This window comes from Platichthys flesus, chromosome 10 (genome assembly GCF_949316205.1).
Source record: "Platichthys flesus chromosome 10, fPlaFle2.1, whole genome shotgun sequence".
Classification (NCBI taxonomy): domain Eukaryota; kingdom Metazoa; phylum Chordata; class Actinopteri; order Pleuronectiformes; family Pleuronectidae; genus Platichthys; species Platichthys flesus.
The window spans coordinates 6,371,414-6,397,178 of record NC_084954.1 but is presented as its reverse complement, the minus strand read 5'-3'; the positions used below and the strand labels follow the sequence as shown (position 1 = coordinate 6,397,178).

Sequence of the window (25,765 nt, the reverse complement as noted above, 5' to 3'; positions counted from 1 at the left end):
TTTGTGAAGATCGGTCAATGTGAACATGTTCAATAATTTCCTTATTGAAATTGTAAGGATTATCACTATCTGTCAGTGCTCACGCCCTAATAAGGAGATTTCAACCTCTTTATTATTTCTTTGCTCAATTATTACTCGTGCACAACGTGCGGAACCTTTGTGGCGGAACTAAAGTCTCGTTGTCCACACGTTTCCCTCCGGCTCCTTTACCTCCCCGGAGCAGCATGGAGGCTCTTTCATGAATGGATGAAAACCGAGTGTTCGTGTTGACGCTGGAAGAACAAACTGGACTCGTGGTGATGTTGTGAGCGGATAAACTCGCGTGGATATAAAAAACGATGGAGTGCGACATCCTGGACACGCTGGAGCAGCTGGGGTAAGCTAATGGAGGGTTAGCATGTTGACGTTAGCTTGGTGTTAGCTGTCTCTGACTCCTGTGTGTGTGCGCGTGTTGCTCCTCCGACCTCCTCAGGTACGACGGCCCCCTGCTGGAGGAGGAGGCGCTGCTCCGGGCCGCAGAGGGAGGCCTGTCCTCGCAGGAGTACGTGGAGCTGTGCCGGTGGTTGGCCTCCAGGCTGCAGCCGCTGTGCGGGCTCGAGGAGACGATCACCTCCGGTCCAGGTGAGACACATGAGTGAGACACGCGGGGCCACGCCTCCTCTGTGACGGCGCAGAGCATGTTGCAGCCATGATTTAGCTCCTGGTGTTGATCACGTGTTTTTATGCAGCACACGTATGTAGTATGATCCCGGGGGTGGAGCACCAGCAGAGGAGATGCAGGCAGGTGTAAACTGGAAGACTTTGTTGTGGTGCACTGTTGCAGGTTCGAATCCCATTTGGGGCATATCTGTGTTTGCATCTTCTCAATCAATCGAACACATTTGATTTGTTAAGCCCTTATTTACAAATTATAATTGATCTCATAGGGCTCAAGGTGGTACATCCTCCGTCCTTAGTGTATATAGAGTATAGAAAAACTACTGCTCAGGGGTTAGAGCTGTCATCCTCTAGCCCGAAGGTCGGCAGTTCGATCCCAGTCTTCCATACTCTGCATGCCGAAGTGTCATTGGGCAAGATACTGAACCCCCAGCCTCTAAGTTGACTGTAGTTGTGATAGTGAACAGTTGCTGGTCTCCTTATGGACTGTAGACCAGGCTCCAACTCTCCCCCCCACCAACCCGTCAAAAAGGACAAGCCTTAATAGATGAATGTAAATGAACTGGTCACTGTCCTCTAAAGATCTACATCCCATTGGACATTTGAACACAACATGGTGTCTGTTTCCTGTCCCATCAAACCTCAGAGGACGTGGACGGCCTCCAGCTGGAGATGAGCGGTTTGCTGAAGGAGCTGCACTGTCCCCACGAAGAAGCCGTGTCGGGGATTCTCAAGGGCGCCGTGCGACACACAAAAGATCATCTCAAGTTTGTGTGTAAGTGATTGTCCCCTCACTCGTTGTGTTACGGGCCCCGAGTGCGTTAGTTCTTGAAGACTGATGTGTCTATGTCATGTCAGTGTTCCTCAGCTCGGAGCTTCAAACGGCTCAGATTGTGAGGAGCAGACGAGTCGCCGATAAACCTCAGGACGAGAATTCGCTGTTTCAGGACGTTTCAGCGATCTGTGAGACCCTGAAGCTGCCGGAGCCCAGAGGAGCCGACGCAGAGGGAGTCTTCACCCGAATCCAGGACACGGTGGGACAGAGTGATGCTTTGTAACGTAGATTTATCCATCACCCCTGAGGAACCTCTTTTTGATAAGTCTCTTGGGTTTTATATTTATAACTTGATGACTATTCTGAATGTATGGTTTAGAAACTAATTTGATTTTGGGGCAATACTTTAAGTCCTCACTTAACATAATCTATGTTGATATTATATTTATTTCCATCCCATAATTGAGAAGTGGCAATTGACAAGATGTTTTGCTTCAACTAATTATTATAAAGCAAATGTTGATAGAACAATGTATTGGCTATAGAATAAGGACACCATCACTATTATTAGTAAATACTATTAGTAAATCAACTGGCTGTTTTATTCTGCTTTTATCACAGTACTTAAAAGAACAGCGATACTACTTGGAAACACTTATTTACAGACTTTAATAACATAAATAATTATTTTTTTGCCTCCCTTGGAACATCTGTCATTAAATGTATTGTGTTATTAACACATAAACCTTGTTGTGTCATCATAGGTTGATAAACTCATCAAAGATCTTCCTAGTGGCTCCATTGAAAATCCAGTTCTGAACAAATCTCTGAGCACTGAACAGTGGGTACGTAAAACAACAACCTGAAATAATTCACGTTACATGAATGATTAATTCTGTGTTTCATGCGCTGGTTGTTTTTTTGTATCATGTATTTGTGCAACTTGGATTTAAGTCGGTGTCTTTGACTCTGCAGGCGAAGTTGCACGGCATCAACACGGTTCTGTCCTCAGAGTACGAGTGTCGGCGCAGGATGCTCATCAAACGACTCGACGTCACGGTCCAGTCGTTCGGGTGGTCCGACCGAGCTAAGGTACGTTCGTTACAATTCATAAACTGATCAAACTGGATCATTGACAAAGAAACACATCTGCCCACATTCTGGAGAAAGTTTTTAATTCAAGTTCAAAGAAGACACAGACGCCAAGTTTCCAAATACTAATAAACACCTTAGACTGAACCCCTGTGTATTTGTTGTGACATGCTATTTTAATGTTCAATGTATAATTTGACTGAAGAACAGGATCCTCCCCCTAAAGGCCTGGACTCTCTCTCTGTGTGTGTGTGTGTGTGTGTGTGTGTGTGTGTGTGTGTGTGTGTGTGTGTGTGTGTGTGTGTGTGTGTGTGTGTGTGTGTGTGTGTGTGTGTGTGTGTGTGTGTGTGTGTGTGTGTGTGTGTGTGTGTGTGTGTGTGTGTGTGTGTGTGTGTGTGTGTGTGTGTGTGTGTGTGTGTGTGTGTGTGTGTGTGTGTGTGTGTGTGTAGGTGAGGGTGGACAGCATGGCCAGTGCCTATCAGCCTAAGAGACACTGTCTGAGGCCACAGTCCCACGTGGACATGGCCAAGCTGCTGGCGGCCAGAGAGGACATCTGCAACGTGGTGAAGACGAGCAGCGGCTCCAGCAGAGACAAAACCACTTGCGCCGTCAACAAGGTAGAGACAGAAGTTTTCCCTTTTCCCTGGAACCTCCTCGATCGAAAATGTGTCGTCAGTCGTAAACGAGTGTTTCTCTTCTCTCTCCTCTCACAGGTCCGGATGGGCAGAGTGCCAGACAGAGGGGGGCGACCCTCCGAGATTCAAGCCCCGCCTCGCGAAATGCCAGCCTGGAGGGAAAGACAAGAAGGCGGAGGTGGGCGGGGCGGACGTGGCGGCAGAGGACGTGGAGGAGGAGGCTGGGGACATGGAGGAGGAGGTGGAGGTGGTTGGAGAGGGGGCGGCGGTGGTGGCGGGTGGAACCAAGGAGGACATGATGGACACGGAGGGAAGAGGGGACGGTTCTAGCATTCAGTTTCTACAGATTTTACATTTTTGTGCAGTGATTATTTTTCCATTCAAACTGAATCCTGCTTCCTGGGTTTCATGGACGAGGAACATTTTTCCAAAAACGAAAGCAGACTTTGCATCAGAGACAAATCTTCCTCCTGGATGGTTTCAAATGCTGCTCCTTTTTTTTTTTTTACTTAAATCAGTGTTTAAATCTCTAATACTCTTGTTGTGAAAATATCAGATATATCACTACGATAGGAATACAAATTAAGAATCGTTATCCTGAACAAGTGTTTTCAACTGCTGTTTTTTAAAGACATACATAGTTAGTTGAGGAAAGATTGTGAGAAGATTGGACTAAAACAGGAGATTCATCATCTGACTCATGTTCTAGTTCGTCAGTGAAGAATCAACTATAAAATATCATTTATTACCTCATTTATCAGCTCTCCACACGACTGAATTCTCTTTGATCTCTGGATTTGTATTGAAAAAAATAAAGAATTATGATGTAACCTCCCTCTGATATTTGTAATTACCAGTGACTCATTCCTACCACATGGTGGCGCAACAGACTCAAACTGAGCAACATAGAGGATGCATCATTTCCAAATATTTATTCTCGTTTGTTTTTCCAATTGTTCTTCAATAGATAGTTTACACAGTTTGTACAATAACCAATATTCATTCAAGCAGAATTTTACATTATGAACAACAGACCTGTACAGTTACACCTTGGCCACAGAGAGCTTTCTTTTCCAGTCTCCAAACTGAACCTCAAGCAGTTTCTCAAAACCACAAACAAACAAATCTCAAGCAATAAAAAAACAAAACAAAATATGGATGTTAAAAAAGATCCGATAACATCACGGCCTGTGTATCTTTGTCAACAAAAATATCAGGGTAAGAAAAATGAGCGACAATCTCTTCACTTTGGCCACAAAATAAATTTAGTTGATTCCTTTAACTATAAATCTGCAAATTTATATCAAACTGATATAATTAACATTATTTCACTTAGTGTAAACTTGACATAGTTCCTGAACAGATTCACTCGATTTGTAAATGCTCCTTAGAGCAGCTGCAGGAAAGAGACTGTGTCCGGCTCCAGATGAGCGATGCTGTGTTTGACTGTTAAATAATCCAGAGGCCACGGAAGAGAGATTTCTCACTGAATTGAAAACAAGAAAAACCAGACCAAACTGTTAAGTTCCCGCTGGTGGTTTTTAATGCACTTCAAAATAAGAGCACATCTAGACTCTCTGGGATCTAAAGTGAATTCATAAATATGATCGTTTGCAGAGATGCTTCACTTCAATGCAACACGAGCAATAAATGACCATGAGGGAGAAAATGTCAAAAATTCCTTCATATTATGCAAAAAAATATACAGCATGTTCCATTCAGGCACTTCATCCTTCAAATACAGCACTGAGTTGATTTCTTAAAAACATTTCATCATTTAAAGCAAAAGGTCATGAATAGTATAAAATTACTTTTCCAGTTTTACTCTCAACCCCCGAAAAAACTAACCCCCCTGCAGATGTGCGACGCGTCTCTAATTTCCAACATACCCGTCTTTATTTCAGCAGGTGGTGTGTAACAGGGGGAACAGATGTTTCACACAGATGAGTAGGGGGGGGGGGGTACACGCGTTACTGCATCTTTGAACCGTCGGCTCCGAAATCAAACCCTGATCAGAGTGTTCACCTCATCGACACAGAAACGTCCTTCACGATCAGAATCAACAGCAACGGCAAACCAAGACATTTCAAAAAGTGTCCTCAAGCAAAATTAGATCAACCGTTCTCAATACACACCTATGATAAAGATCAGTTTTTTAATGCAGCTTAAACATTGGTTCATTATTTACAGCGACGTACTACAAAAGTGCTGGGGCTTTATTAAGAAATAAGGTTCGTAAAAAAGAATATAATACTGTTTAGAGGCAGGTTTTTCGCTCTTCATGCTCCTTCATGTTGCATGGCGTCTGTTTTTCGTTTTTGTATAACCACACATCAATACTTCAGCCCTGCCCAGTTTAATACTCGGCCCAAACAGGCTCCGGCACACGGCTGCTACATTAAAGCAGGCTTACAGCTACTTCATCGTCACTGTGCAGTTTGGCATAAACCTGGAACAACTTCCACCCTGAAATCTTCTCTTGATGGCGGCGCACGCTGACGGGGGGGCCGGACAGGCTCCCCTGCAGCGCTCAGATCAGCCGGGAGTTGCGCAGGTACTGGATGAGGACCTTGTAGATGAAGTTGTACTGAGACAGAGTCTGAACCATCATCATCCTCTGAGTGCGCAGCTTCCACAAGACCTCTGGGACGTTCAGCGGCTGAAACAGACAAGACACAGATTGTGTGTGAGAGAGCAGTGATCTGAAAACACTGAGGGCAGGGAAAACATGGAAATAAAAGCAAGATGTGGTTGCCACTTGTGAGACAGGCTTTACTCTTTGAAAACGTTGATTTAAGATGTTAGCGTTAGAGTTGTAGAATTACTTTAACTTCCCCATAATTGAAAATGGAGAATACCCCTCAAAACACACCGTTATCCCTCAAAACACAGGCAGAGACAATAGGTAGCCACTGTATATCCCACAGCTAAGCTAAGTGTACTAATTCAATCCTGACTGATCAGTTAGTGTCTGTATCGTTGAGAAAGACCTACAACACAGACGTTATAAACTATGGATCTCCATGAAGGTCGATAATTCATAAATAATTGTTTTTAATACTGAATGTTTTCTCAGGACGTTACCTCGTTGTGCTCCAGACAGGCGATCATGATCTCAGACAGGATGACCACTCCAGTGCGTCCCACTCCGGCGCTGCAGTGGACCAGTACAGGTAGGTTTGTGTTCTTTGGGTCACTGATGCTGTTGGTGTGTCTCCTCACAGACTGGATCTCCTCCAGGTATGCTGGGAAAACACGAGATGGTTCACGTTAGACTTATTAAAACCTCATCAACCAGCCCTGTTTGTTCTCCTGTTTCTACATATCAACAGGCTACATATTTTGGATTTTTTCCAGAATGGTCTCTGGAAGATCTCTGGAAAATCCTGGCATCACCCCCCAAATAACATCCGGTGGGTTTTTCCGTGGCCTGTACCCCCCCGCCCCCCTTCTACCAAGTTGAGAAAACCCGTTCAGTAGCTTTTGCTTTATCTTGCTAATTACCAATCCCAGATGAAAACCACGGCCTCGGTGGAGTTAACTAATATTTCCTCATTGCAGCACTGGATATTTTGCTCTAGCTTCTTTCAGACAAGCATCGAACTGCAGACATTTTCCTGTGTGATACGAGAACGCAAAGGTCAAGGTCAGCTGCTTCCAAGAATGCTCTGGACATGTTCTTGTTGTTGTGAAAGCCTCTGACCACGTCCATCTCCCGCGGCGTTCTTTATATGTGAAAAGTTCCTTTCTGAAAAACACCTCCATGACACATAGGGAATCAACTGTTGCAGTAAACGCACCAGTTACACAGGACCTGATCCAGAAAGTTTTACTCACTGAGAAAACCTTTGAAGTCCTCAGGGCAGCCGTGATCAGGCCAGTCTGTGTACTGCAGGTGCCACACCGTCCTCTCCTGGCCCGTCAGGAGGTGTTTGATCTTAAGCCCCGTGGTGGCGTAGCAGCCGGACTCGGTGCGGAAGCGGGTGGTGATCTTGAAGCGCCCGTACGTCACCGTGTTGTGGCGCGTTCCCAGCCGTGGCCAGTACCGGAAGCTCTTTTCTCGGCCGCTCTCCTGCAGGGAGAGGGTGACAGAGGAGGGTCAGTCCAGGCCGGGATGTGAACTGAAATATGTGGAGCTGTAAATATGAAGCGTAACACACCTCCTCAGCAGTGACCATCCCGATGATGGAGACGCCCTGCTCCCACACCATCTGCCAGAAGTCCTGACACGTGTTGGACATGGGACCCTGCGACGCGATGTAGCTCCATTCCTGTCCTGCGACCGTGATCTAATGAGACACAACACCAGTGTGTTTAAAGATGGACCTCATCAGTAATAAGAGCAGAGAATGGAAATCATTCAGAAACGTTCAGAACAAATGACTTTTTTACTGAGAAGTCGTGACAGAAACGAAAAACGTCTGGTCATGGAAGAAAACATACATTTAGTCTTTACTCTGAATTTGTAAAATGATGTGAAACGTTTTTAAATCAGCCTGTGTAGAGATTAAAAACCTGTACATGTTGTGTTGCATCGCTGCACAACTTACTCTGATGTGTGAGGCATTGATGTACCCCGTGTTGTTCTCTTTAGTGGGAACCAGCTCCACTCGGTTGCTGTCGTAAGGCAGGACGTCCTGGAAGCGGTTCTTGTCTCCGCTCTCTGGCAGCTGGGCCACGGTGTATTCTCCTCCTGGGCGCTTTGGGATTTTCTCGTATTCCTTCAACAGCTCGCCCATGTCCATGTGCTGCTCCAGCAATTTACACTGACACACACACACAAGAAAAGTAAAAATGTAAAATACATCGCTGTCATGCATAATCCATAATTCAATCCTCATACAGGAACAGCTTTCGTTAGTTTATTAAACACGTGTTATGTTTTAAGATGTCTGGTACCATTCCAGAATCTTCTAAACATTACTAGTTCGGAGTCTGGTACACGAGCAGCAGCTCATTTACTTTCTCTTACTGTAGTTCTACTTTCTGTTACGGTAAAATCTCTAGCAGTTGGACGACATAGTTTCCTGTGAGCTGTCGTCATTACATTAATCGTCTCCTTGACAAACGAGATGTTTTAATATCATCTTAGTTCCGATGACGTGTGATCAGCAGTGGTGGAAGTTGCTCCACATTTAAATCAACAGGAGAATTCATACAATAATTAACAATGTAAACCACTGCCATGTGTATAAGTAGTGAACTAAGAGTTAGCTATAATCTACGTGTGTTGTTGAAAATACATGCATGTGGGAGACATCTAGGAATGAGACGTGTTCTCCTTTGCTTTACTTAGTCATGACCTCATTAGCTATAGAGGTCATTTAGTTAAGTGTCAGGAATTTATGTCCACACGGTCATGATCAGTAATGTTGAGCAGCTGAGTCGGATGTGTCATAACACGGCAGCAGCTATCAGGTGTTACCAACACCAACTAAACAAGCAGCTCCTGGCAATTAGCTTTTTACCATGAATAATAAATCTCACATGATCTCATTGGTGTTCGATGTATAAACTTAACATTGATTTAAGAAGCTGTGTCTTTTAAGAGCATATCAGTGGCAACATGGAAGCTCGGCCCTACCCTCTCGTCGTTGGAGGCTCGTTCTGGGTCGTCCTTGATCTCGTCAAACATCGGCTGCCTGGACACCGACAGGCCGTTGAGCTTCGCCACCTTCAGGGGGCCCATCTTCTTCACCTCTGACCTCCCTCCTTTCTTCATGCCCTGGCGTGGTGACAGCGTGGAGAGACAGAGAAAAGGTGAAGATCAATGTGTGTGAATGTCACACAGAGAGAGAGAGAGAGAGAGAGAGAGGGAGCGGTATCAGGTAGAAAAGGGGAGTGACAGCACAGCTTTCGAGCAGAATGTCACCAGTCCGGTTTGCAGAGGTAGTCCAGCGACATTCTTTCTATGTGTCAAAGTGAGTCTGTTTACGTCAGTCGACGCCGGCCAATGAGATGACTCTACAAGCATACTATTGTTATCTTGATATGTGGAACAGACATCATGTGACTGAGTAAAAAAGAAAATAGAAATAGCTTATAGTGATCACGTTTGGCCAAATTCATCACAATAAGCGGTTGATTACTTTAAAAGAATTGAGTAGTTTCTTTGTGAAAGTCTCAGAACACACACACACGCACACGCACACACGCACACGCACACACGCACACGCACACACGCACACGCACACACGCACACGCACACCTCTCTCATAAGCACGTTAAAATAAAAATACATTATTGTATAATTTTATAACAAGACTCACTGCAGGGGGTAAACCTTCCACAGTTTTCTTCCCAGGAGGCCCATCAGACACAGGCCTCTTCTTGAAGTCTGTTTTAGTCTTCTGCTTGGCCGGACCACTCAGGTCTCCCTCTGAGACTGAGGGCATAATCCTGGGCTGTCGTAATTCCGACAGCAGGTACAGAGGCTCGCTCTCCTGGATCAGGGGGTGAACCTTGTACGTCAAGGAGCTAGTTATGGAGGGGTCGAGGGAAGAGCCTATGGGATATGCAGGAGGAGGCTCAGTGGGAGTCTGTTGCTGAGTCGGCAGAGAGGAGAGAGATGTTAGGCTGTGATGCTGCTCAGGAACAATGGCCGCGATTGCGTCCTGAGAAAGTGGAGTGTGGCGGCCGCTTTCATCCTCAAACTCCTCTTCTTCTTCGCTGCTGTGAACCAGCATGGTTGCATCTGAAAGAGACTTCTTGTGTCCATACTGCACGTCCTCCTTAATGTCGCCCCTGTCCTCTGTCTTTGTACGCTCTAAGAACACATTGAGCTGGGAGCCTTGAGAGCGACCGCCACGCAAGACTGGAGGGGGCGTAGCAGCTTCAGCTGCCGAGGAAGACAAGGTCCGTTCTTTGACCCTCATCCCCTCCAGACTATGAGCCAGTCCAGCGATCTCAATGGAATTACGCTTCTGAGAGTTGTACGGGTGTCTGTGGGGGGGTCCGTAGTACAGAGGCTCCGACACCTCCTGCAGAGAGTGAGCAACAGGCAGACTGTCCTCCTGGAAAGTCTGGACTGAGTGGTGCACGCGCCTCGTGATGATGAGGTCTGGGTTGCTGCTGCTGACATACAGGTGACGTGACAGGTCAGGCGTGCTGTTGGCAGGCCGAGGGTGGGCGTACGGGTAGGGGGGAGGTGGTCGGTACACTTGTGTTCTCATGATGTTGGGAGCTGGATACTCCTGGGCTTGTTGTAACTGGACATTAGTGAGCTCTGGGACACTAACCGCCCCCACTACAGGCCTCCTCTCAGTAGGGTAGGGGTATGGAGAGGGGCTATGAAAGCTGGAGCCCAGATGGAAAGGGTAATGGTAGTGTTGGGCTGCTCCGCCATGCTCCCCCCTTATCTCTGGCTGGCTGTATACTAGAGGGTCCGGTCTGCTGTAGGCGTACGAGTTTCCAATGTTTAGGTTCCTCATTGAGTGGCTCTGACGATGCTCTTGAGACAAAACCATCCCTCCTCCCACTCCTCGGTTCTTCTGACGCATCACTGACTCGTAATCAGGGGTGGCACGGTAAGAAGGGGGGATGAGAGCGCTGTGGCGATGGGAGGGGACATAGTCTGGCCTGGTGATATCGCTGGTGATGGAGGGATTGGAGGACATGGGTGAGGGTTGAAGGTAGTGTTGAGGATTGGTTAGAGAGCTGGTGCTGTGGGCGCTGTAGACGCTGCCGTTACGTAATCGCCCTCCACTGGTGTATTCCAGAGGAGGGCAGTCCAGGCTGGTCTGAGAGTGGTAGTAGTAACCATTCTGAGTGTTCATGTACAGGTTGTCTGTGAGAACAAGGACAGCCCCAGATGGGTACAGAATTATAATTAAATAACAATTATATTTGGTAAAACATAGAGGAAAAACACAAGTAATAATATGTAATGACTTAAATCTTCTTGGGCACTCGCTGGAAGTTTCTTTTTACACAGTAATTACCTTGTGATGATGTGTAAGGCTCTGTGAAATGGCCATTGTAGTGCATTTGGGGAGGTGGCATCATGTAGGCCTGAGGCTTTGGCTGTAAATCAAAAAGAGAGGAATTCAAAAACTGTTCACATAATTGAAATACTGCTCTCTAAGGAAATACTACAGTACTTTTAACATTGATCACAGGCTGCAATGCTTACAAAAAATGTACACAACCATACATCTATAACTAATGTGTATACATGTGTGAACGGAGTGTTTTGTGTGTACTTGAACATTACCAGAGAGATTCTAGTCGAGGATCTCCGTCGAACTGGGTTTACAACTGCGGGCTGCGTTTGGCTGTTGGGAAAACAAGTGTGACAAAACAGAACCAAACCATTACTGACACTTTTCCAATTTATTACAGAGGAAAATATATTTCTATATGTAGAATATCTATATAATTTATTGCTGTTTAACTTAACTTTGGACGCACACACAAACAAACACACTAAGGTAAAACACAGTGTACAGCCCATCAAATTTTAAACTCGTCACACATCACTTCCCAAATTCACCATGCAACATTATTGCTGCAGTGCAAAGGCAAACTCGCAGAACTGGAGATTAATCTTAATTTAAAAGTTAAATATTTGAGTTTTAAATGTGGTCACATTTCAGATGGTATGAACTGAGGTTCGATCCCCTAAAAATCAGAGAAGATGAGGATTTGAAATGAAAAACTTTAGGCTATACATTTTAAATATACATTTATTTTACTTGGATAAAAAAAGTCACTGCATGTTTCTGAGTTCAAAGTTCCATTCAGACACATAAAATCTGTTTGCTTTGGTAACTTTTATGAAGGGGAGTGACAAAGGGATAGGTGTTGGCACCTGCTCGATAGGCAGAGTGTAGGCAGTGGCTGACTGTGTTGCTCACCCCTTATTAGAAGGCAGAGAGGGACGAGAGAGCATTGGAAAGCGAGGAAAGGATAGAGTGAGGAGGCACCTCTGGGAGCCCTCAGTGGGGAGGGGGTCACACTCCTCTCTGAAGAAGAGAGGAGGAGATGAGGATAGAAGTGAAGTGAAGGCAACGCCAAAGAAAGAGGAGACACACGCATGAGAAGACATGGAACAAATAAATAGGAACTCGGCTAGACGTGTTAAAAAGAAGAGGGGGGAAAAAGGAAAACACTTACAGGCTACTCTTGTTAATCTTATAAAACTTGAGTCTGGCCAGACACATCCGGCAAACATATTTGGAGGTTTCCATGTCTTCCTACATGAAAAAAGAGAAACAGAAAATAATCAGATGGCAAGAGGATTAGTCCAGATGTGTTGTTTTAAAGTTCCTGCAGGTTTATAGCTTGTTAAGACCACAATGACATAAATTTAAAAGCATTGCTTTATGAAGGAACATCCCAGAACTGCTCACACTTCCTTAGAATTGAAGATAAGCTGAAACAGCCGAGTACAGAACAGCCCTTGAAATGACACATTAGTAAGTATCCTTACTCTTTGTTTGATTGAGCTGTTTGTAGGCTACTGATTCCACATTGGTCTTGTTGCTAGTTTTATTGAAGCATGCTCATAACATTACAAACTGCATGATGCCAAAACGTTTCTCATTTTAAAGTGTGTTGGAAGTATTAAATGAATATTAAGAGGAACCTAGCTGTATATATTAAAGACCTTGCACATGTGTTAACATATTTATATTAACTTTTCAAAGGCCTAAATTAGGGTTAGATTTTATTTTGAAACTTTTTAAGACTCAGCGGAAATTTTGTTTTTGCTGAGTCAAGTTTGCAGAAACCAGGTTCCCATTCAAGTGGTCTCAGACCTTTGGACCCCACTGTGCAAATAAAAGCATCTGTGTATTCCCTCTACTAATGGTATGTGACTTTATGACCTACTCATACCCAAACAACCAAAGTTACAGACACTAACACACACACACACAAACACACAGGTGCTTTGTGAAGACTCGCTGATGATAATCTCAACAACAAAGGCCATCTCCAAGTTGTGCTCAATCCAATAAGATTGCAATGTCCCCGGGGATGGGGCGAGAGAAGAAGGTGTAATGGCAGCAGAGACTTACGGTCTGGAACTGAACACTCTCCTCTCTGTTGGCGAGCTCCAGGGCAAAGAAGGACCTGTTGTGACTCATGTTGTTAATTTCATTCCACCTACGCAGCCAATTAAAATCCAGTGGCCAAGAGAGAGAGGGAGAGAAGAAAAAAACGACACATGATGTCATGGCGGTCCCAAAACCTCATGGCATTTGTGAAGAGACTGTCTGCTTTAACAATTCGTAATAAAAACCCATACACATCCCAAAACCTCATGGTATTTTTTAATGGACTGTCTGCTTTAACAATGCAAAACATAAACCCATTTGCTAGTCACGCTGTCTGGGGCTTAAAAGGTATGTACATAGATACAGTTCAGCCTAGGCCAAGAATGTTCACTTACTCACAGGACTGACAAATAACGCCCCCACAAAAAATCCTCTCAGCTATGAGTGTTTACCCGACTCATTTCCTCTCATGCCACGTTAAGGTCGAGTGAGCGTTAAGAAAAATTATGGGAGACAAGCTCTGCCAAGAATAGCTTGGTAGAGCTTTACCACTACACTGACAGAATCATCTGATTCAATGTAATTACTGCTGAGAGTCACGAGTTTGCAGACAAAGCTTTGATTCAATGCTTTCATTCCAAGAAGTGGCTCTTATAGGCTGACTGTTCGGTGGAAACTAATGTTCAAACAAAGGTTCTCTAACTTGTCTCTTACCTGAATAAAAGATGCGGTCTTCCGTTTTTGTGCTTGACAAAGATGCCGTCAAGGCAAGATCCAATGGTGACGTCTGTGCCTGTGCTGTCCTGTTTAGATTAGAAGACATGGACATTCACAGATGTGAAAGAATCTAAAGCAGTAGTCGCAATAATACACAGTGTTACACTTTTTGAGGTCTGGGGCTCGTGGGAAGACAGAGGGTGGAGGTTGTAGACCTACCTTGGCTTGATAGCTCTCCTGGCCATAGCCCTCCACTTGCTCCACCTCCTGCATGTACAACATCTCTGCCTCTGGTGACGACAAACCCCTGAAGGGGTAAAAATTGCAACAAAAGACATGAAAAAACAAACACTGAACATGTATAAAAAACAAAGACATGGACCCGGTTAGGGTTAGGGTTACGTAACCCTAAGACAATGTGTAAAATTAATCACAGGAGATCAAGTACTGTAAGTCCTGAGAGAAACTAAATTAACTCAGTGGATGAGCGGCTTTAACAGATTTCTTTCTCGCAGGATGATGCAAAAAATTAATGTTTTTCAGTGTAATATGTGAAAATGTCTGTTGATGAAAACATGGAATAGACAGGCTGATGCTTTTAAAAACCTGCTCACCTGAAGGACTGGTAAAGCAGAGCCACTTTCTGAGTGGCTTCCTCCAGCACTCGCTCATCCTGAATCCAGTCCTGCAGACACAGGATTGATATGATGTTGGTATAAAAGTAGATGAACAGAACAAGTCTGAAATATTTATTGTGTTGAATGTGCATCATAAAGAACTCACAATGGGGAATAGCACAAACTTCTGGAGGAACTCCTGGGAGTCATAACGATTGAAGTCACCAAAGTCAGCTGTGATCGTAAAGAAAGAAACACTTAAAGCAGCAGAACAGACCTCACATTGAACAAGTTCAAGAAATAAAACTTCTGGGCATAATCTGGACCATAAATTATCATAGTCGAAACAGATTGTTAAAGTTGTGAGCAAAATAACGGAGGTGTGTTCAGTTGTAAGAAGAGTCTCAAAAGTTATGTAACAAAACATCATTAGACAAGTTCTAAAAGGTTTAGTTCTTTCACAGCTTGATTAATGTTCCATGATCTGATCCAGTGCCTCAAAGAAACAGATTCAAAATTACAAGTAGCAAAAAAGAAAGCGTCAAGTTGTTCTCTGCAGTGTTCTTATAGAACTAACTAAGAAACATGACACTGGCCTGTTGAATAAATCCCATTGCATGTCCATTTCTGCATTTAGTACAAGACAAAATAGACAGTCGGGACATTCAGGAATTACAGAAGGGTGTCATGCCTTTAGAAAAGCTGCAGTGTGTGATGACCAGATGGACTAATTTTAGGAGAGGAGCGGCCCGTTTGTTATTGAGGGGGATTGCTTCAGTGTCTGACAACGTAGAGATTCAAAACTGTCCCAGCTCCAGGCTGCCTGCTGGCAACCACTCACAACTATCTTGGGTATCCCAGGCATCAGCCATGCTCACTAGCTACAACTGCCCTTCACTCCAAAATATCCCAGGCAGGGACACAAAATAGGAACTACACAACTTTATTTACGGCACAATATCACACACATACAAGTTTGCAAGACAACTTAGGCAATCATTAAATCCTAAGAGCATGTGCAAGAAGATTCATGGGGCTGTTTTTATGAGGCACATACAGCAGGTTGGTCATTTCAACATGGCTGCAACAGTAAGTGATCTGAGCAGCTCTGCTATGCAAACGCCCAGGTCAGTAAACTGCAGCGCCTGATATAACTTTGCCAACAGGGTTTGAGATTCTTCTGGATGGGCAAGAGTGGGAGGATGAGTCAGGGCTGAAGCACACACACACACACACACACAATGTGTTTCACAACATTTTATGAAATTACAACCTTAAGTCTCAATTTCTAAGCTGTGCTTTTGCTGTGATGTAGATCTAAAGGTGAACAACAGGTAAACAACATGCTTATTGCCATCCCAAACTTGCGAACTTGAGTTAAATGAAAATCTGAAAAAACTGGCACAAGCCCTTCTGTCAAGAGTGTTTCCTCATTATTCATTAACTTGTGATTTATTGACAATTGCCTTGTAACTGCCCCAGTAATTACGTTGTCTGTAACTTACAGCTACTTATAGTCATTGCAAAAATGATTTACACAATGAAACACAACCCTAGCCCAACTGCAGTTTATATTCTGTAAGACTTATATTTTACATTCACATTACCTTGCACTGCCAGGCTTGCCAAACGTACAGCTTGTTCGAGCGAGCATTGGATCCTGCCCTCCAGAACATCCTTCTTCAGCTGTAGGTAATACTGATATCTGTGGGGAAACAGAGAGGCAGTTGAGTGGGGAGGAACAAGCAGCAAACATCAAAACATTATAACTTTATCAGGTATGCTGAAACTGTGAAAAATGTGTCAATACAGTAGTATTAGAATACCTTATGATATATAGTATTTAAAGCTTGGCACTAGAAATGGATGAGGAGAGAAGCTGCCATGATGCACTGCTATCTGGTTCTTTGGGAGCCACTGTGCATCTAGTTGCTTTAGTCATCAGCTTGAGCAGCGCTGATATACAGAAATACTAAATGCCTGATGTGGCTGCACAAAACCTAATACTCAAATTCATAACTTTTGACAGATTTTCTTTGAGATTCTTTAACCAAGCTAATGTGATAAATGGCTTAGAGAAGACGCCTCGTGTCACTGGTGGAGCGTCACCTTGTGATCTCCTGTTGCAGCTGAGTGACGCTGGGTATGTAAAACACAACGCCAAAGTAAACGGTGGGCTCCAGCCCGTACTTGTCCAGCTGCTTTTTCAGCGGCTTCTCCAAGTCAATCCATCTCTGCAGGTTTTGCTTGTTGAAGTACCACAGACTGAAGTAGGTTATCTATGAAACACAGAAAGAAAGCAAACACATTACACCACAACCACACTGTGATCAAAGAAACTCTAGGTAGATCTGGAAGAAAATGTTACATTTAGTAAATTTCATTTTACTCATCATAATGATTGCTAACCCAAAATTATATTACATATTAAAAATATTATGAGACATGTGCCTTGTTCCATTTTATGCACTTACTTTAAGTGCACATCTTTAAATCGTACAATAATGCAGGCCTCAAACTTTTCCAGACTAGGCTCTTGGGACTCAGTCTTGTGACTGTCTGAACATCTCAAATTGAACACTGGTAGGGAAAGAAACCCCTGTGGGCTTAGACAATTTAGCTGAAAGAGATCTTTTGTGATTTGCAGTATGCTCAAACGAAAAACTAGAAAAATGAGTGTCAACATAACTGTTGGCAAGTAGATACAACAGAGAGCCTCAGTACGCGACTGTGGGTAAACATCTTGTGTAGACATTACTCAAGTAAGATGTTAATGTGAAATGTTAATGACCCGGTGAATGGAAGTTGCCTACAAACTGATATGAATTGTGGTCCTCATTAGGATTTACAAACATCAGACTGATGCTGAAAAAAACAATATGAATACACACAAGCGTGTAATAAACAAGTGCAACAGTCAATTTGATTGCGTTATCATTGAAAGCCAGTTTCTACCACTCATCACTTGTATGTTCAGGAGGTTCTACAACTGGGTACGAAAGGGCTACACTTACATTTGTTTCAGTTCATCATGACAAACTGGTGCCACTGTGATCAATAGTGACCAAGGTGTCCTGACTCATAACTATGTGAGAATCTTTATTTCGGTTTAAACAATCATTTCAAAGGCAAAAGTAGCAGGTTTGCCAATCTGTGTGATGAGTTAGATACATACATGTTATAAAGTAAATGCTAAACTTTGTCACCCACATATTCCACAATGTGAGTAAACAATGAGAAACTGGTTATCTTGGTTTCTGTTGGTCCAGGCAAGAATGTGTCACGAAGGCAAAAAAAACAACAACTCCACAGCACTTTCTTGCTACGGGGAAATGTGATAAAAATCTAAAACGGGGAACAATCAGCACTTGTATTTGCAGAAGGCACATACATACATACCTCTCTTAACTCGAGTCTCTGAGCAACTGCCTCCAAACATTCCTGCCCGGTGCTCTCCACCGAAAGTGTAAACTCAACAAACTCTCCATTGAGCTGCTGGATCCGAGTGACAAGACAGCTCTTGCTTGACACCGTATACCTCCTGGTCCTTTTGAGTTTTAGGCCAAATGGCAAGGGCATGTTTCACACTACCCCCCGGGGAGGGGAGGGTCTTCACTTGGTCCAGGAGAGATTATCCTCCTCTCTGTCCTCTCGAGACTTCTGTGAAAGTGACCAGGTTCATCATCGACACACGGGTCTGTTGGGAGGAGAAGACAAGAAACGTCTCAAAACTGCCACATTGAACCAAAACAGGCGAGCATGCAGTCATGGAGGAGGTGATGGAGGAGTTGATGCAAGAGGTGGGAGAATCACAACAATCACAGACATCACTGACACACACACAGCATTTAGTAAACAAACCAGGTCCTGTCACTGAATCAGAAAGGGATCCCTGAATACTGCATTTCGAGTTTCCAGACTGATTTCATCATATTACAATCAAACTCACTTAGAACACATTTTTTTAAACGAATCTATTGACTTCTGAGTAACTTCTAGTATCCAACCTGAGCCAGCCATTTTTATCCACCCCCCAAAAAGGTTGTGGGTAAAACAAACCCCCTTTCCAGTGAATAGCCAGATCCAAACAGCAACCTGTTAGAATACGCAGCAGGCAAATCCCTGCCCGTGCATCCACCATATTAATATCACTCTCTACCCGGGAACCACGTCCCCTTGCTTCCATGCCACGTCCACAGACTTTCGTACAAAATGTAAAACACTCCCCTAACAACTTTTTACCTTTAGCAAAACTATTAACCATAACTTAAATTAGCTTGGGCGCTAGCGAGCTAACTTACGTTCCAGCGAGTAGACGACACCCGGGGGGGGAAGCTGACGTCGCCGGTGAATATTTTGGACAAGACAACAAAAAAAATTGTCCCAGTTCCCGGATGTTAACCAGTAGTCCAGCTGGGGGTGGGAGTGGGGGGTTCAGTCCTTTAAGTTTCCGCCATCAAGTTCAATAAACGTCCACTTTGAAACACGGAGCAGAGCGGAGAGGCGGCTGGCTCGGCTGCGGTTAGTCTCTGGATCACAACGGACAGTGCAGCCCCACGCCTCCCGCTGCCGCTCCGACGCTCCACTCAAGTCCCCGGCGTGCTGCGCTTCCTGGGATTGGAATAGCAACAAGTGGATTCCGTCTACATCCGCGGGCTCTATAGTTTTACCTCTCTTGCTCCACGCAGCTGGTTTTAACACCGAAACTAATTAAGTATAATATCAAAGTTACGATATATTAATACTGATTATTTTATTATCAGTATTTACTGGATAGGACCCTTAAAATCTCCCTTATAGTGTCCCCGTGGCGGATGAATCCGCGCGGTGAGTCATGACATCAGACAGCTGGAATGCCGCTCAGTGTGAGCGGGACAGCTGCTGCCCGCTGATCTGTCTGTTTACATTTTACACTGAATGACAGCTGTAACGGCGTTATTTTATATTTGTTCACGAGTTTCCTTTCTTATCTTGTTTGCAAAGTGTCCCCACGTGTAATCCTCAAATGTGGTACTAACGTCTGTGTGTGTATGTAAAGTTGCAGGTTGTGTAATTACCCGTTTGTAAAGTAGTTTTTTTTGTAATCACATGCAAGCATACAGGATCAGAACAATAGAATATTTATTGCAACTGTAAAGACACTTTCTGGTAACAGTCTGCTACATGTCAGAGGTCAAGTGAAACCATGCTGGAATACAATCTGAAGTTTATTCATGGTAAAAATGAAGCTGTTGTAGAATTTAGTGACATCTAGTGGTGAAGTTGCAAGTTGCGTCTGACAAAAAAACATCATCCTCACCTTGCAAACATGCAAGAGAACCTTAAGTAGCCTTAAGTTGTTTTAAAAAAATAAAAAAGTCTTTAGTTTGTCAAGGTTGGGCTACTGTAAAAAACATGGCGGACCTGCTCCCCATGTAAATAATACATTTTTAAATATATTGTGCCCATTGTAAGGTAGAAGAAATGAAAAATGTGCAATATGGATGAAAAAACAGCAGTTAAAACATCACAAGGATTATTTTAAACAAAATTTTTGCCTATAGATCCCTTTCACCTAATTCTTACACACTGGATCTTTAACACTGCAAACCACTCAAACTAAAGGATGCCACTAATTCATCCAGTTAATTCCACACATCTGATGTCAGTGTAGTGCTACAGGCTATCACACATAACGCTAGTTTCACGCAGTATTAACTTAGAAAATGTTTACAGCATTACTTTGGAAATTAAATGGATCTCTATCCCAAATTAGATAATAACAGTGATGATTTTATTGCAGAACTCTTGTTTGCTTACTTAAATATTTCAGAAAAGCAGACAAACTAAATACATCGCCTCTTTGTCTGGGCTTTAAAAATTTAACCAGTGTAAAAATCACATGTACAAAACTATCCTCTCAGGAAAAGTAAATATTACATTTATCTCATCTGGTAATAAAAACATTGAAGAACTTTCAATCCCTGAACGCAGCAAAAACTCAGAACTCATCATCGCTGACAGAAGCCACAGTATTTTCCTGCTGCTCATTGGCAGCGTCAGGGTCATGAGAGTTTGTGTTGCTGGACACGTGAAGTGACTCGGACAAACGTCTTCCAAGATCTTCGAGCTCTTTCAATTGGCCATCATCGTGACTGACCTCAGCTTGGTCTTGGTGCAATTCTTCATCAATGGTGATAGTGGTTTTATCATGGTTTTCATTGCTGACTTCTTCATTGGTTGCAGTCGTATCTGGTTGATTGTGTTGGACGTCCTCTTCACTGACACCTGAAACATTCTCAGAGCCAGTGCACTTTTCCTCATCATCCTCCTCCTTGTCCGTTTCATTTGTTTTTGTTGGTGTAGCAGTCCTCTCAGGAGAACGTAAAGTTGCTGGCACCCATAAGTCATCAGTGTAATCGAGTGAATCACTGATTTTGATCAGAGACGCATAGGGGAGCCCGTCGCTGTCTTTGGTCTTCACTTGTGTCCTCCCTGATTCCAGATATGGCAGGAGTGAGTCGAGGAGACCATTCTCCTTCTTTTCAAGCTCTGCAGTAGAGATGGATGTGGTGGCTGACTCTTCAAAGTCTTTACGCAGTACTACCAGAAGGTGGCGCATTTTACCCTAAAACAAACAATAGATTCAGAGACAAGAGAAGAAATTCTAGAGCCCTCATCCCCCCCCCCACCCCCCCAAGATCTGCTAAACATATTTGAAATCCTGCCTAAGGTTCCATACTCACCACATCAAGCTGATGGCGATTCATTTCAATATGGTGCATTGTCACCTGATCTAGGACCCTGGCAGAGGACATAGACACTTACACCACAGTATTGACTCAGGAGATTGTATTCAGTACAAGCCACGATTTAATTTACTCAGTTTTGTGGCAACAGACCTGTCGGAGATATGCCCCCTGGACAAGATGTCCTCTGTTACAGCAGAAATAAACTCAAGGTACATTAGTTCTTCTTCTCTGTTGAAGAACAAATGAGAATAATTATTATATAGAGAATAAAACATTATTCATTAATAACATTATTATAAAACAGAGAACTTACTCTGCAGCTACTTTCTTCATCATTGGAGATTTCAAACCCTCCTCTGAGAACCTAGAAGATGAGCGTTATGTTCTTTAGAAACTTTATGCAGGAAACTTACAAGGCACAACATTACGGATTAAACACAACATAGTATTTCAACTGTAATATTTTACCTGGATGAGGAGTTGAATAAAAAACGCTCTCTGCTCTTGTTTAGTTGACTCTGTTGTCTTGATTCTGATAGGTATGTGCCATTGAACTCATTCTCAGACCACTCATGGTCTGTAGTAAATCCCTGTTAAGCAAAAAGGAACGAGAAATGAGAAGTCCATATTGTCAAGCTTTTAAAGTACTTTTCATTCAGCTTAATATTTACCACTATTGCTGATGTTGAGCATATACAAATGTATATGAATATTCACATCTAATGCTTAAAATTACCTGAGATGGCTCATCAAAGTCCTGAGTGTATTCCTTGGTTTTTGTGCTGCATCGAAGACACAAAATTAAAGTTATTCCTAAACACACATGCTACATATGCTGGATGCTTTATTTCTATCTATTATCATTTGAGACCCACTGAAAGGTTTGTTGAATACCTTCTGTGATTCGTCTCCTGTCGCATCGACTTGGAGCTGGTGCTTTCCTGAGTGATTTTCCTTTGTGGTGCTCTGTAGTAGCGATATTTTTCCAGGTATGAACTCTTCTCTGACTTCAGGGTCCTGGGGGTGAAAGGTTTTTCCTGGGTAAAGTGCTGTGAGTGTTTCAGGAGTATATCTCCACTGTATGTCTTCTGTATAGGGTCCTGGAAAGTCTGGTAGCAACTCGGACCTCCTGAGGCGGCCAGTGAACTTGCAGAGTTCTTTCTGTGCAAAGCCGACTCCGGGCTGCGGAACTTAAACCCTGATGCCGGGCGAGCGTGATGAGAAAGGTCCTGTTTACATGATTGATAAACAATCTCCTTGGCATGAAAGGAGGTGTTGAATCTCGGACTGGAGACCATGGAACTCCTCGAGCAGAGGTACTGGTTGTCATCATACTGCACGGATAATGTACTCTAAAAATCAATAAGGCAGATATAGTACGTACCGAAAAAGTTTGAATGACAAATAAAGTTGACATTATAATTACATTAAACAATGAGAAGACACAACAGTGAGTGTCTTGATGTCTCACCTGGGACAAGGAGGAGGCTCTGCTATTCCTCTGGGAGAGGGAATGGGCTGACTGAGGACGGCCCCCTTTCCTCAAGCGATCCTGCCTGATCTGGTCGTTGTCTGTAAACAAGTATGACATGAATAAGTACAGAGAAGAGTTTACTCAGTGCTGTCTAACTATCAGTGGCAAAGTATCAGTCTTTTGTAATTTAATGTCTGTTATAATCCAACACTGTACATACATACACTGATATTCAATACACGCATATGGGTTATTATTTGATATATATCTATGTTGGTCTCACATCCCCTTAATCTTCCTTCTGATTTACTTCATTTTCCAGGAATGATTCTGCATAACCTCAAGAGAACTAGCAAGGACTTTCTGCAATTAACTGTGAGGTATGTGAGGGTCAGTAGAGCAAATATGATAATGCAGTAACAACAACAGAGCGTGACTGCAGCCATTAGAGCTGAGGATGGGTTGCATCCTGTACTCAAATGTGATGACTGGCTGCATTATGTTATTGCTTATTGAGGCTTCTGTCAGCGCAGCCTGCTCCAAGATGAACCTCTTCTCGAGCTACTGCACAATCAATGGCAAAGCATTTTAACCAATAACTGTGCAAGCGTTCACCATTGTGTTCAGGCTAAAATGAGAACTATTATACCTCAAAATACAGACCAGAAATTTAACACACTATGAAAATGTTTTTTGAACTGTATTAATCAATAAGCATTTCATTCTTGGGTACTTACATTTTACACTAAATGTTAAGCTTTTGGGAACTGAAACATCAACGGCAGCTGTGGAAGAAGAATAAAAAAACAAATCAAAATGTAAGATTACAAAGTTATTTTACAATTCCAACAATAGATACAATGTTTGTTGTGCAACAGAGATGCATGTTTCAACCACCTCAGGATATATTCATATGCATGTAGGAGCTGAATTTGTTTGGTTCACTGAATGTCACTATTAGAATCTTAATGTATTTCTGCCTCACCTTTAGCTGAGTAAACCTTTTTGTAATGAGACACCATGTGGTCTCTGACGATGGACTGTGTCGTCTTGCTGGAGGAGCGCGGGCAAAAAGCTAAAAGCACAAAAGAGAGAGAGGACAACAAACAATAGACTGTGTTAAATAGAGGTCTCATCTTACTCACTTTTACTTCTCATGGTAATATCAGCTGATGTGAATACTTACGGCTACTTTTAACACTCTGCCCTCTCCCACCAGGGCGGCTTCCCAGGCCGGATGACACACTCCCTAAATTAAAAAGAGAGGATTCAAAATAACAAGGTATTAATCATTTAATAAGCTAAGATAATTAGAAGATCCACTATTTCTGAATACTATGTCATCATGGTCAGAAAAAGTTAAAAACTCCGCTGGGCAGCTCAAGTGAAGGGAATGTTTCATTATTTAAAATAGTACAAGAATTTAATACAAGAGATTTTTTTACTCATATTGTTACATTAATACTGCATCGCTTAAAAGGGGGAATAAATTATTTAAATGGTGCTTATACATTCGTGCTGTATCTCCAATATGCTGGTATGTATTATTGTTATTATTATCTTAATCTTAATCTTATTAGTAGTAGTAGTATTTGCAAAGAATATATTTATTATTTTCGAAATAAAGATCAGCTTTAGTTTTGTAAGTGTTACCTTTATTTAAGTTTATCGGACGTTGGTATAGTTACACTGATGAAGAGTAAGACACCTCTATAAGAGCTAATAACATGGAACTATTAAGTGTTATTTTGATATAAACTAACATTCGCTGTAAGCTGGAGCCTCGTATTGAGTTTAGAGAACAAGCAGTTTAAGTAAAGAGTTGATCCTTGTCTGGTCCAGATAGCAACAGGACACATCAGTGACTCAGTCAGTGTGACTTTATCTTTACTTTGCTGCCCAAGCACCATCAGGATCTGCTTCCATCTGCTGATGAATTAGCCTGTTAGCTGGCTAATGCTAACAGCGTCCACCAACCTGTTCTCGACTCCATGGCTAAGTTGCACTCAGCGAATCCCATTTTCCTCGGGAACATTCAGGAACAGAGACGGTTCCGCTCGTACGCATCCACAAACAACAGTGTATTTAACCGTGAACATGTTTAACGCTGTGGTTGAATCATGTAGCGTCGTGCTAGCGAGCTAATACTGGCTCATTAGCAGATGGGGGCAGAAGGGGCAAGCTCAAATCGTGGCAGCGGTAGCTAGTAGAGCCACTTCCGGTGTCAACAGAGACTGCCTCCGATCTGTCAAGGCAGCAGCCTTTGTTGCCACATTGTTAAGAGGCAGCTGCCATTTGATTTGACACGTGTTTTGAGGCAGCTGTGTCTGTCGGAGAGCAACTAGGGCTGGTTGTGATTTATTCAGTGAGATATATACTATTTTATGAAATGTATTGGATAGTTCAAGATTCAAGATTCGAGATTTTTATGGTCAAATGCACAACAATAACATTAAGCAGTCGCTGGCAATGAAATGCTTGAGTCACAGGCTCTCTTCTAGCAATGCTCAAGTAATTACAACCCCAAAAAATAAAATACAAATAGTATAAAATAGAATAAAATAGAATTGTTAGCTCTCTGGGTTTTTGATTCAAAATGAATCAAGAAAAGCTCAAGTTCCATATGCATGATCTTGGTGTCAATGGATGGGTTAGAACTCTGGGCCCGAGTAAACTGTGGTACACCAAAGGAAAATGTACATTGTTATCTTTGCCTTTTAACTCTACATAAGATCATGAATAACTCCATGTTAGCATTGATGAATAGAGATGCCACTGCTCATGTACAAATGTATTGACTACAACTGTACCAAAGTAGAAGGAAATTCCTTCTGATTCTAACCAGTACATCTCCACCAAGGTTACCAAGTACAACTTGAAAAATAAAAATAAAATGTTGCTTTGATGACAGATAGTCATTGAAATGTGTAAATAGTCGCCTTTTATTTTCTTATGATTCTTATGATTAATGTTTCAGTTCAATGACCCAAAACAAAGACAAAGTACTAACAGAGATTAAGCAGAATCTGTAAAAATCCTATATATCAATGAGCATTTTTCACAAAACAA

At 42.9% G+C, this 25,765-nt stretch overlaps 3 protein-coding genes across 5 annotated transcripts; 1 reads left to right on the top strand and 2 right to left on the bottom strand.

Annotated features, from left to right (window-relative positions):
- Positions 1-195: 195 nt before the first annotated feature.
- fam98b (family with sequence similarity 98 member B) lies at positions 196-3,997 on the top strand. Its single transcript, XM_062396883.1, has 8 exons — positions 196-376; positions 473-621; positions 1,304-1,432; positions 1,516-1,691; positions 2,197-2,277; positions 2,408-2,524; positions 2,974-3,141; positions 3,238-3,997. Exons 1-8 carry the CDS (start codon positions 339-341, stop codon positions 3,487-3,489), a joined length of 1,110 nt encoding a protein of 369 aa, XP_062252867.1. The 5' UTR covers positions 196-338; the 3' UTR covers positions 3,490-3,997.
- Positions 3,998-4,067: 70 nt separating this feature from the next.
- ptpn21 (protein tyrosine phosphatase non-receptor type 21) lies at positions 4,068-19,112 on the bottom strand. Of its 2 annotated transcripts, XM_062396881.1 has the most exons (20): positions 18,793-19,112; positions 17,891-18,188; positions 16,601-16,770; positions 16,099-16,196; positions 14,658-14,725; positions 14,489-14,559; positions 14,094-14,181; positions 13,872-13,960; positions 13,179-13,266; positions 12,274-12,353; positions 12,015-12,122; positions 11,372-11,432; positions 11,100-11,181; positions 9,429-10,945; positions 8,744-8,884; positions 7,710-7,925; positions 7,320-7,448; positions 6,997-7,231; positions 6,244-6,404; positions 4,068-5,818 (listed from the first exon to the last, which is right to left on the bottom strand). In XM_062396881.1, exons 2-20 carry the CDS (start codon positions 18,068-18,070, stop codon positions 5,690-5,692), a joined length of 3,711 nt encoding a protein of 1,236 aa, XP_062252865.1. In that variant the 5' UTR covers positions 18,071-18,188; positions 18,793-19,112; the 3' UTR covers positions 4,068-5,689. The 2 variants fall into 2 exon arrangements, with proteins under 2 accessions (XP_062252865.1, XP_062252866.1); XM_062396882.1 differs by lacking the exon at positions 12,015-12,122 and having other exon boundaries at positions 18,793-19,109.
- A 483-nt stretch (positions 19,113-19,595) lies between these two features.
- Positions 19,596-24,897, bottom strand: spata7 (spermatogenesis associated 7). Of its 2 annotated transcripts, none has more exons than XM_062397981.1 (12): positions 24,674-24,897; positions 23,883-23,945; positions 23,682-23,771; positions 23,434-23,481; positions 22,694-22,794; positions 22,117-22,574; positions 21,959-22,004; positions 21,691-21,812; positions 21,536-21,586; positions 21,373-21,450; positions 21,217-21,274; positions 19,596-21,098 (listed from the first exon to the last, which is right to left on the bottom strand). In XM_062397981.1, exons 1-12 carry the CDS (start codon positions 24,729-24,731, stop codon positions 20,472-20,474), a joined length of 1,800 nt encoding a protein of 599 aa, XP_062253965.1. In that variant the 5' UTR covers positions 24,732-24,897; the 3' UTR covers positions 19,596-20,471. The 2 variants fall into 2 exon arrangements, with proteins under 2 accessions (XP_062253965.1, XP_062253966.1); XM_062397982.1 differs by having other exon boundaries at positions 22,117-22,556.
- Between the last annotated feature and the right edge of the window lie 868 nt (positions 24,898-25,765).